The following is a 12,521-nucleotide window of genomic DNA, read 5'->3' on the forward strand; positions in this document are numbered from 1 at the left end:
GAACAAGGTACATTTTAATCAATAGATCTTGAAAAAAAAAAGAAGCTCCACAAGATGGGTTAAAACAAATGTCCCTGTGCTGAGATAACCTCGGAAATGTGTCCCCGCTGTAATGACTGGGACTGTGCAGGAACATGGTGGTCTAAGTGTACCACATTTCCTGAGCAGGTGAGGAAGCAAGAGAGAGTATACAGACAGGACAGCACAGGATCACAGCTGCTGCTTTCTGTGAGGTAAAGCAAATAGAAGAAGCACATTTATAAAATTATCTATTATATATATATATATATATATATATATATATACACACTCGGTGCGTTCCGCCAACCCTAACAGGACCGTAACAGAAACTCCAGGCAGACCAGGACGAAAACAAATTAAAAAAATATTTTCTGTTATGTCAATTGTCTAAATCTATCATGATCAGGTACAAAGAAATTCTACATTTTCATGCGCAGACATTTATTTGCATTTCTGGCTACAGCAGATTTATACACGAGTTTAATATCTGTTCTACTTTCCACTGAGGAAAAATAGATGAAATTTCAAATAAGATTTTGAGATTATACAGATCTTTGCAAAGGTCACATCAGACAAAAAGGCAGAATGTTCAGAGCTGAGAATATTTTATAAAGTAAATGTATTTTCAAAATCTAGACTGAATACAAATGTTGATATAAGCCCTAAAACTATTCATACATACATAATTCTACAAAAACTGGGCAGGTGTTCATGCTGTAGTGGCCCACTCATTATTATATACATTTTTTCAGGATAAATTACTAGAAGAATACTTCTAATTATCAGGGTTTGTAAAGACTATATATATATATATATATATATATACACTCACCGGCCACTTTATTAGGTACACCATGCTAGTAACGGGTTGGACCCCCTTTTGCCTTCAGAACTGCCTCAATTCTTCGTGGCATAGATTCAACAAGGTGCTGGAAGCATTCCTCAGAGATTTTGGTCCATATTGACATGATGGCATCACACAGTTGCCGCAGATTTGTCGGCTGCACATCCCAAAGATGCTCCATACAAGGCAGGATGGATCCATGCTTTCATGTTGTTTACGCCAAATTCTGACCCTACCATCCGAATGTCGCAGCAGAAATCGAGACTCATCAGACCAAGCAACGTTTTTCCAATCTTCTACTGTCCAATTTCGATGAGCTTGTACAAATTGTAGCCTCAGTTTCCTGTTCTTAGCTGAAAGGAGTGGTACCCGGTGTGGTCTTCTGCTGCTGTAGCCCATCTGCCTCAAAGTTCGACGCACTGTGCGTTCAGAGATGCTCTTAGGCCTACCTTGGTTGTAACGGGTGGCGATTTGAGTCACTGTTGCCTTTCTATCAGCTCGAACCAGTCTGCCCATTCTCCTCTGACCTCTGGCATCAACAAGGCATTTCCGCCCACAGAACTGCCGCTCACTGGATTTTTTTTCTTTTTCGGACCATTCTCTGTAAACCCTAGAGATGGTTGTGCGTGAAAATCCCAGTAGATCAGCAGTTTCTGAAATACTCAGACCAGCCCTTCTGGCACCAACAACCATGCCACGTTCAAATCACTCAAATCACCTTTCTTCCCCATACTGATGCTCGGTTTGAACTGCAGGAGATTGTCTTGTCCATGTTGGATGGGATACACCCCCGAGTACTGCAGGAACTAAGTACAGTCATTGATAGACCATTATTTTTAATCTTTAAAGAGTCCATAATAACAGGGTCTGTACCACAGGACTGGCGTATAGCAAATGTGGTGCCAATATTCAAAAAAGGGGCAAAAACTGAACTCGGTAATTATAGGCCAGTAAGCTTAACCTCTACTGTGGGTAAAATCCTGGAGGGCATTCTAAGGGATGCTATGCTGGAGTATCTGAAGAGAAATAACCTCATGACCCAGTATCAGCACGGGTTTACTAGGGACCGTTCATGTCAGACTAATTTGATCAGCTTCTATGAAGAGGTAAGTTCCGGACTGGACCAAGGGAACCCAGTGGACGTAGTATATATGGACTTTTCCAAAGCTTTTGATACGGTGCCACATAAAAGGTTGTTACATAAAATGAGAGTAATGGGGATAGGGGAAAATATGTGTAAGTGGGTTGAGAGCTGGCTCAGGGATAGGAAACAAAGGGTGGTTATTAATGGAGCACACTCGGACTGGGTCACGGTTAGCAGTGGGGTACCACAGGGGTCAGTATTGGGCCCTCTTCTTTTTAACATATTTATTAATGACCTTGTAGGGGGCATTCAGAGTAGAATTTCAATATTTGCAGATGACACTAAACTCTGCAGGGTAATCAATACAGGGGAGGACAATTTTATATTACAGGATGATTTATGTAAACTAGAAGCTTGGGCTGATAAATGGCAAATGAGCTTTAATGGGGATAAATGTAAGGTCATGCACTTGGGTAGAAGTAATAAGATGTATAACTATGTGCTTAATTCTAAAACTCTGGGCAAAACCGTCAATGAAAAAGACCTGGGTGTATGGGTGGATGACAAACTCATATTCAGTGGCAAGTGTCAGGCAGCTGCTACAAAGGCAAATAAAATAATGGGATGTATTAAAAGAGGCATAGATGCTCATGAGGAGAACATAATTTTACCTCTATACAAGTCACTAGTTCGACCACACTTAGAATACTGTGCACAGTTCTGGTCTCCGGTGTATAAGAAAGACATAGCTGAACTGGAGCGGGTGCAGAGAAGAGCGACCAAGGTTATTAGAGGACTGGGGAGTCTGCAATACCAAGATAGGTTATTACACTTGGGGCTATTTAGTTTGGAAAAACGAAGACTAAGGGGTGATCTTATTTTAATGTATAAATATATGAGGGGACAGTACAAAGACCTTTCTGATGATCTTTTTAATCATAGACCTGAGACAGGGACAAGGGGGCATCCTCTACGTCTGGAGGAAAGAAGGTTTAAGCATAATAACAGACGCGGATTCTTTACTGTAAGAGCAGTGAGACCATGGAACTCTCTGCCGTATGATGTTGTAATGAGTGATTCATTAATTAAATTTAAGAGGGGACTGGATGCCTTTCTGGAAAAGTATAATGTTACAGGGTATATACACTAGATTCCTTGATAAGGCGTTGATCCAGGGAACTAGTCTGATTGCCGTATGTGGAGTCGGGAAGGAATTTTTTTCCCCATGGTGGAGTTACTCTTTGCCACATGGGGTTTTTTTGCCTTCCCCTGGATCAACATGTTAGGGCATGTTAGGTTAGGCTATGGGTTGAACTAGATGGACTTACAGTCTTCCTTCAACCTTAATAACTATGTAACTATGTAACTATGTCTACATGCCTAAATGCACTGAGTTGCCGCCATGTGATTGGCTGATTAGAAATTAAGTGTTAACAAGAAGTTGGACAGGTGTACCTAATAAAGTGGCCGGTGAGTGTATATATATATATATATATATATATATATATATATATATATACAGTGCCTACAAGTAGTATTCAACCCCCTGCAGATTTAGCAGGTTTACACATTTGGAATTAACTTGGCATTGTGACATTTGGACTGTAGATCAGCCTGGAAGTGTGAAATGCACTGCAGCAAAAAAGAATGTTATTTCTTTGTTTATTTTTTTTTTAAATTGTGAAAAGTTTTTTCAGAGGGTCATTTATTATTCAACCCCTCAACCCACCAGAATTCTGTTTGGTTCCCCTAAAGTATTAAGAAGTAGTTCAGGCACAAAGAACAATGAGCTTCACATGTTTGGATTAATTATCTCTTTTTCCAGCCTTTTCTGACTATTTAAGACCCTCCCCAAACTTGTGAACAGCACTCAAACATGGTCAACATGGGAAAGACAAAGGAGCATTCCAAGGCCATCAGAGACAAGATCGTGGAGGGTCACAAGGCTGGCAAGGGGTACAAAACCCTTTCCAAGGAGTTGGGCCTACCTGTCTCCACTGTTGGGAGCATCATCGGGAAGTGGAAGGCTTATGGAACTACTGTTAGCCTTCCACGGCCTGGACAGCCTTTGAAAGTTTCCTCCCGTGCCGAGGCCAGGCTTGTCCGAAGAGTCAAGGCTAATCCAAGGACAACAAGGAAGGCGCTCCGGGAAGATCTCATGGCAGTGGGGACATTGGTTTCAGTCAATACCATAAGTAACGTACTCCACCGCAATGGTCTCCGTTCCAGACGAGCCCGTAAGGTACCTTTACTTTCAAAGCGTCATGTCAAGGCTCGTCTACAGTTTGCTCATGATCACTTGGAGGACTCTGAGACTGACTGGTTCAAGGTTCTCTGGTCTGATGAGACCAAGATCGAGATCTTTGGTGCCAACCACACACGTGACGTTTGGAGACTGGATGGCACTGCATACGACCCCAAGAATACCATCCCTACAGTCAAGCATGGTGGTGGCAGCATCATGCTGTGGGGCTGTTTCTCAGCCAAGGGGCCTGGCCATCGGGTCTGCATCCATGGGAAGATGGATAGCATGGCCTACCTGGAGATTTTGGCCAAGAACCTCCGCTCCTCCATCAAGGATCTTAAGATGGGTCGTCATTTCATCTTCCAACAAGACAACGACCCAAAGCACACAGCCAAGAAAACCATTCCCTGGTTCAAGAGGCAAAAAATCAAGGTGTTGCAGTGGCCTAGTCAGTCTCCTGACCTTAACCCAATTGAAAACTTGTGGAAGGAGCTCAAGATTAAAGTCCACATGAGACACCCAAAGAACCTAGATAACTTGGAGAAGATCTGCATGGAGGAGTGGGCCAAGATAACTCCAGAGACCTGTGCCGGCCTGATCAGGTCTTATAAAAGACGATTATTAGCTGTAATTGCAAACAAAGGTTATTCCACAAAATATTAAACCTAGGGGTTGAATAATAATTGACCCACACTTTTATGTTTAAAATTTATAAAAATTTAACTGAGCAACAAAACTTTTTGGTTTGTAAGATTTATGCATCTGTTCATAAATCCTGCTCTTGTTTGAAGTTTGAAGGCTCTAACTTATTTGCATCTTATTAAACCTGCTAAATCTGCAGGGGGTTGAATACTACTTGTAGGCACTGTATATATATATATATATATATTATAAGGCTGCAGTAGCATCGTACGCAGTTAAGAGGCAGTGATCCACAAAGTTCCAATACAAAGTCTCTGTAATGTGTCTTCACAGAATTCCAAGTCCAATTCACACAAATGCATATAACTTCAGTGTATATTATCAGTGTTCAGTTCACATCAGTTCATAGCAATACATATCATATGGCTTTAGATTTACAGTCCCTAAACAAGCCATACTTCCCGTGTCGTTTCCCTGGGCGACCGCACGCCATATTACAGTCTCTATATACAGAGCCTCATATGTTGCAGAGACTACACACGCCAGCCACCTCCGACTAGTTCCCGTGGGTGTCCTGCATCACTGTATCACAGTCTCTTTACTCACACAGCCGTACACAGCCCAGGATATCTTCCGGATAGCATCCGGGCACCATATCCACCTGTTTGCAATCGTTACACATGCTAGTCTTCTTTCGGGCACAGGGCATCCACCTCCGGGCACAGAGCTGTACACATACGTCTTTTTCGGGCACAGGACATCCACCTCCGGGCACAGGACTCTCCACATCTGACTCCTTCGGGCACAGGACATCCACCTCCGGGCACAGGACTGTCCACATCCATCTCTTTCGGGCACAGGACATCCACCTCCGGGGACAGGACTGTCCACATCCAAGACCAGTACCATGGACAACTTGCATCCCTGTGTACGCTGCGGGTGCCAGGCTATTCAGCTGCCCTGGGTGCTGGCACCCAGCCAGCGCTCTGCAGGCCTCTGCTTTGCACACCAGCACACACCAGACTGAAACTGAGGTTGCACCTCACACCTGACACACCCATACCTCTTACTGCAGGGCTGTTAACACACACACAAATAAACCAAAGAAAGAGAAAGACAACACCGAGGATCAACTCAGTGCATAAATGGATAACTCATGTAACTATGTCAGTAAATAATACAAAAATTAATACATGAAATCCATAACAGACAAGGGTAATTTATGAATATAAATTTATTGAAAAAGACTATAAGTAAGTATATAAATACATCAAAAAAAGACACAAAGTGCACAGGCATGGAAACAGCTGAAAAGAACAGTGCACAAGATGTAAAAAGAATTGCGCTGAAGACGACACAGAAATAATACTAATCACTGCTGCACACCACGCAAAAAAACCCCCATAAATACCGTAAATTACAACAGCCAGTGGTAAATAGTCATATGTGAAATAGTAGAAAACCACATTGGCTGCAGGTATAAATATTAGGGCCTCAACGTGCTCGGCTATAATGCTCTGACATTAAGGGAAATACCAAGGGTAAACAGACTGAATACTAATACCTTGAGACATCACAGCAACAAAAAGCGGGCGTGCAGACAGCGAAAATGTTAAAACACACACAAACCTGTGGCCTTCAGCCACATGGAAAACCCGGATCGGAAATCCGTGACTGCCATGCACACCTATGGACCATCCGTCTGCATGCACAACCTGAGGAGAAGATAGTTTTAGGCGAACTGAAGACCGCGCACACGAGGTAGATTTTAAGGTGGTTTATTGAAGCCTACGCGTTTCGAGAGCTATCTTGCTCTCTTCTTCAGGGCATATCTGATATATATATATATGATATATTAAAATCTACCTCGTGTGCGCGGTCTTCAGTTCGCCTAAGACTATTACCTCCAGCATCCTTTTGGATTCTTGTGGAGACCTGCTGCTACGATTATGCCTTCTTGGGAGTTGTGACCCAGGTTCACAACACCAATAGGTGAGCACATTCCCTACAAAGGACTGTATGTGTGTTTTTTAAACAGTGTGACACATTGGGGGCGCCTTGTCTTTTTTCTTCTTTTTTCTTTTTACAACCTGAGGAGAAGACACAGCGACCCCTACCTGTGACATGAGTCACTGCCTCATATTGCAATCACAGCTACACCTGCGACTGCCATGCACACCTATGGACTTCATCCATCTGCATGCGTAAACAGCGCCCCTTAGCTGTAACAGGGGTCACTGCCTCACTATATATATATATATATATATATATATATATATATATATATATATATATACTCCAAGTTATTCAAGGAGCCATTTTTCAGCATGACAAGACCCGGCCACCTGTTGCTTGCTACTGTGAGCAGCCTGTGTGGCCTGAATGTGTTTCCAAGATATGTAGCATCTCGTGACTTGCCTCCCAACAGGCACATCTAAGATGCCAACAGGAAAGGAAGCTGCCAACAGTGGATCTGGATGATGTGTGTGACCAAGAGCATTAAAGATGGCAGAACATTCCTCAGACACCCATTAGTGACCTCACTGATGATGGTCAAGTATTTACATTTATACTAGCTCATATTCAATATGAAATTATCTGTATTTTTGAAAATATTTCCATCTTTTCATCATTTGTGTATTAGTGTATTAACATGTCTATCCATCCTTGGTACTGCAGTTTCAATGCGGACGATGCATAGAATACATACACACATACACAGTTACAATTTTCATGCTTTACAGATCATTAGCATCATTAGGATTACTTACATTATAGGACGGGACTGGAAGTCTTCCTGGTTCATTCTTTCTGACTGACGTATTTTCAGGATTTCTGTGTAGCTAAGGTTCTGTAGTCTACTCTTGAATTGGTCCAGAGAACTCGGCTTGTTTGTGAGTGCTCTCATGATTTGTTCTTTTACAACTTGCATAACCTATTAGAAACAAATAATAGATAAGTGATAGAAGTACTGTACTGGCCTTCCAGCATGGAGATCAAAAACAATCTGAACCAGCAAAATACAATATAAAAAGGCAGTGGTTGTCTTCAGTCAAGATATTTTGTTTTATTGTATAAATTACTTTACATAGTACAAGTCGGTCAAATTATTTTTTTTGCTAGTTTCACATTATGATATACTATTGGGTCGACCTTTATAACTACCAATTTGGAAATATTGCACATTTTAGTTTTGAAGACCAGGTGCTTGTAGCTATTAAATGGTGGCTGTGTAGTAAAATTTCTGGAGAAAAATCTTTACATATGTCTCCAGAATTCTTATACCACAATCTATTTGAGAAAGGTTTCCACCAAAATGTTTAAATTGTTCCTATGTGCAGGGATTTTGTTAGAATAGATCAGCACTTTCAAATAAGGAAAAAGAAAACAAGTACCTGACAAGCCCAACACAAGTCAATTACGAAAAATGGACCACAACTACTCTGCCAAACAGATTACAAAAGATCATTATCTGTTGTGAAATTGGATTTTGGGCTCCCCCGGTGGCCACTGGTGGAATTGAACTTGTGTGCATCATCCCCTCTGTTCACCTGTTCCCATCAGGATGTGGGAGTCGCTATTTAACCTTGCTCCTCTGTCACTTCCATGCCGGTCAACATTGTAATCAGAAGCCTTTCTGTGCATGTTTGTTATGACCCCAATGGCGAGGGTCTCAGAGGTACGTGGAAGTCTGCAGAATACAAAAATCCAGCTCATAGCGCAGTGGTAACTGGTTTGACCATATATCTACTCCTAACGCCAACACTAGAAGTAGCCGGGGATCATTCCTACGTTGATTCTAGATGACACGCTCCAGCCGGAGAATCTAGCTACCCCTAGTAGAGGAAAACAAAAGACCTTTCTTGCCTCCAGAGAAGGGGACCCCAAAGCTGGATAGAAGCCCCCCACAAATAATAACGGTGAGGTAAGAGGAAATGACAAACACAGAAATGAACCAGGTTTAGCACAGAGAGACCCGCTTACTGATAGCAGAATAAAGAAAGGTAACTTATATGGTCAACAAAAACCCTATCAAAATCCACACTGGAAATTCAAGAACCCCCGAACCGTCTAACGGTCCGGGGGGAGAACACCAGCCCCCTAGAGCTTCCAGCAAAGGTCAGGATACAGATTTGGAACAAGCTGGACAAAAATACAAAACCAAAACAAATAGCAAAAAGCAAAAGGCAGACTTAGCTGATATAACTGGAACCAGGATCAGTAGACAAGAGCACAGCAGACTAGCTCTGATAACTACGTTGCCAGGCATTGAACTGAAGGTCCAGGGAGCTTATATAGCAACACCCCTAACTAACGACCCAGGTGCGGATAAAAGGAATGACAGAAAAAACCAGAGTCAAAAAACTAGTAACCACTAGAGGGAGCAAAAAGCAAATTCACAACAGTACCCCCCCCTTAGTGAGGGGTCACCGAACCCTCACCACGACCACCAGGGCGATCAGGATGAGCGGCATGAAAGGCACGAACTAAATCGGCCGCATGAACATCAGAGGCGACCACCCAGGAATTATCCTCCTGACCATAGCCCTTCCACTTGACCAGGTACTGAAGCCTCCGCCTGGAGAGGCGAGAATCCAAGATCTTCTCCACCACGTACTCCAACTCGCCCTCAACCAACACCGGAGCAGGAGGCTCAGCAGAAGGAACTACAGGCACAATGTACCGCCGCAACAAGGACCTATGAAATACATTGTGAATAGCAAACGACACAGGAAGATCCAGACGAAAAGATACCGGATTAAGGATTTCCAATATCTTGTAAGGCCCAATAAAACGAGGTTTAAATTTGGGAGAGGAGACCTTCATAGGAACAAAGCGGGAAGAAAGCCATACCAAATCCCCAACGCGTAGTCGGGGACCCACACCGCGGCGGCGGTTGGCAAAGCGCTGAGCCCTCTCCTGTGACAACTTCAAGTTGTCCACCACATGATTCCAGATCCGCTGCAACCTATCCACCACAGAATCCACCCCAGGACAGTCAGAAGGCTCCACATGACCCGAAGAAAAGCGAGGATGGAAACCAGAGTTGCAGAAAAAAGGCGAAACCAAGGTGGCGGAACTAGCCCGATTATTAAGGGCAAACTCAGCCAACGGCAAGAATGTCACCCAATCGTCCTGATCAGCAGAGACAAAACACCTCAAATAAGCCTCCAAAGTCTGATTGGTTCGCTCCGTCTGTCCATTAGTCTGAGGATGGAAAGCAGACGAAAACGACAAATCAATGCCCATCCTACTACAAAAGGATCGCCAGAACCTGGAAACGAACTGGGATCCTCTGTCTGACACAATATTCTCAGGGATGCCGTGCAAACGAACCACGTTCTGGAAAAACACAGGAACCAGATCGGAAGAGGAAGGCAGCTTAGGCAAAGGAACCAAATGGACCATCTTTGAGAAGCGATCACATATCACCCAGATAACGGACATGCCCTGAGATAGCGGAAGATCAGAAATGAAATCCATGGAGATATGTGTCCAAGGTCTCTTCGGGACAGGCAAGGGCAAGAGCAAACCGCTGGCACGAGAACAGCAAGGCTTAGCTCGAGCACAAGTCCCACAGGACTGCACAAATGACCGCACATCCCTTGACAAGGAAGGCCACCAAAAGGACCTGGCCACCAGATCTCTGGTGCCAAAAATTCCCGGGTGACCTGCCAACACCGAGGAATGAACCTCGGAAATGACTCTGCTGGTCCACTTATCCGGGACAAACAGTCTGTCAGGTGGACAAGACTCAGGCCTATCAGCCTGAAATCTCTGCAACACACGTCGCAGATCCGGAGAAATAGCTGACAAGAAAACTCCATCTTTAAGAATACCAACAGGATCAGCGACTCCAGGAGCATCAGGCACAAAGCTCCTAGAAAGAGCATCGGCCTTCACATTCTTTGAACCTGGTAAATACGAGACAACAAAATCAAAGCGGGAGAAAAACAATGACCAGCGGGCCTGTCTCGGATTAAGGCGTTTAGCAGACTCGAGATACATCAGATTTTTGTGATCAGTCAAGACCACCACACGATGCTTAGCACCCTCGAGCCAATGACGCCACTCCTCAAATGCCCATTTCATGGCCAACAACTCCCGATTGCCCACATCATAATTTCGCTCGGCAGGCGAAAACTTCCTAGAGAAAAAGGCACAAGGTTTCATAACAGAGCAACCAGGGCCTCTCTGCGACAAAACGGCCCCTGCTCCAATCTCTGAAGCATCCACCTCAACCTGAAAGGGAAGTGAGACATCGGGCTGGCACAAAACAGGCGCCGAAGTAAACCGGCGTTTCAACTCCTGGAAAGCCTCCACGGCAGCAGGAGCCCAGTTAGCTACATCGGAGCCCTTCTTGGTCATATCCGTCAAAGGTTTCACAATGCTAGAAAAATTAGCGATAAAACGACGGTAGAAGTTAGCGAAACCCAAGAACTTCTGAAGACTCTTAACTGACGAGGGCTGAGTCCAATCAAGAATAGCTCGGACCTTGACTGGGTCCATCTCCACAGCAGAAGGGGAAAAAATGAACCCCAAAAAGGGAACCTTCTGTACACCAAAGAGACACTTTGAGCCCTTGACAAACAAAGAATTTTCACGCAAAATTTTAAAGACCAACCTGACCTGCTCCACATGCGAATCCCAATTATCAGAAAAAACCAAAATATCATCCAGATAAACAATCAAAAATTTATCCAGATACTTCCGGAAAATGTCATGCATAAAGGACTGAAAAACTGAAGGCGCATTGGAGAGCCCAAAAGGCATCACCAAGTACTCAAAATGACCTTCGGGCGTATTGAATGCGGTTTTCCATTCATCACCTTGCTTAATGCGCACAAGGTTGTACGCACCACGAAGGTCTATCTTGGTGAACCACTTGGCACCTTTAATCCGGGCAAACAAGTCAGACAACAGCGGTAAAGGATACTGAAATTTGACAGTGATCTTATTTAAAAGCCGATAATCAATACAAGGTCTCAAAGATCCGTCCTTTTTTGCCACAAAAAAGAATCCCGCACCAAGAGGGGAAGAGGACGGACGAATATGTCCTTTCTCCAGAGACTCCTTGATATATGAACGCATAGCGGTATGTTCAGGTACCGACAGATTAAACAGTCTTCCCTTAGGAAATTTACTGCCTGGGATCAAATCTATAGCACAGTCACAGTCCCTATGAGGAGGCAGTGCACTGGACTCAGACTCACTGAAGACATCCTGATAATCAGACAAATACTCCGGAACTTCCGAAGGCGTAGAAGAAGCAATAGACACAGGCAGGGAATCCCCATGAATACCCCGACAGCCCCAACTTGAGACTGACATAGCCTTCCAGTCCAGGACTGGATTATGGGTCTGTAACCATGGCAGCCCTAAAACAACCAAATCATGCATTTTATGTAAAACCAGGAAACGTATCACCTCGCGGTGTTCAGGAGTCATGCACATGGTAACCTGTGTCCAATACTGCGGTTTATTTGCTGCCAATGGCGTAGCATCAATACCCCTAAGAGGAATAGGATTTTCTAATGGTTCAAGAGTAAAACCACAGCGCTTAGCAAATGACAGATCCATAAGACTCAGGGCAGCACCTGAATCTACAAACGCCATGACCGGATAAGACGACAGTGAGCAAATCAAAGTTACAGACAGAATAAATTTAGGTTGCAAATTACCAA

General features: G+C 43.8%; 1 protein-coding gene across 4 annotated transcripts in view; it reads right to left on the bottom strand.

Moving 5' to 3' along the window:
• ELMO1 (engulfment and cell motility 1) overlaps nucleotides 1-12,521 on the bottom strand; it is a 522,734-nt gene that overhangs the window by 66,443 nt on the left and 443,770 nt on the right. For all 4 annotated transcript variants that reach the window (XM_077269247.1, XM_077269246.1, XM_077269248.1 and 1 more), the window contains one exon: nucleotides 7,608-7,771. In XM_077269247.1, the coding sequence (XP_077125362.1) occupies nucleotides 7,608-7,771 (164 nt within the window). The remainder of the gene's footprint in view (nucleotides 1-7,607; nucleotides 7,772-12,521) is intronic.

Source organism: Ranitomeya variabilis, chromosome 6 (genome assembly GCF_051348905.1).
Source record: "Ranitomeya variabilis isolate aRanVar5 chromosome 6, aRanVar5.hap1, whole genome shotgun sequence".
Classification (NCBI taxonomy): Eukaryota; Metazoa; Chordata; class Amphibia; order Anura; family Dendrobatidae; genus Ranitomeya; species Ranitomeya variabilis.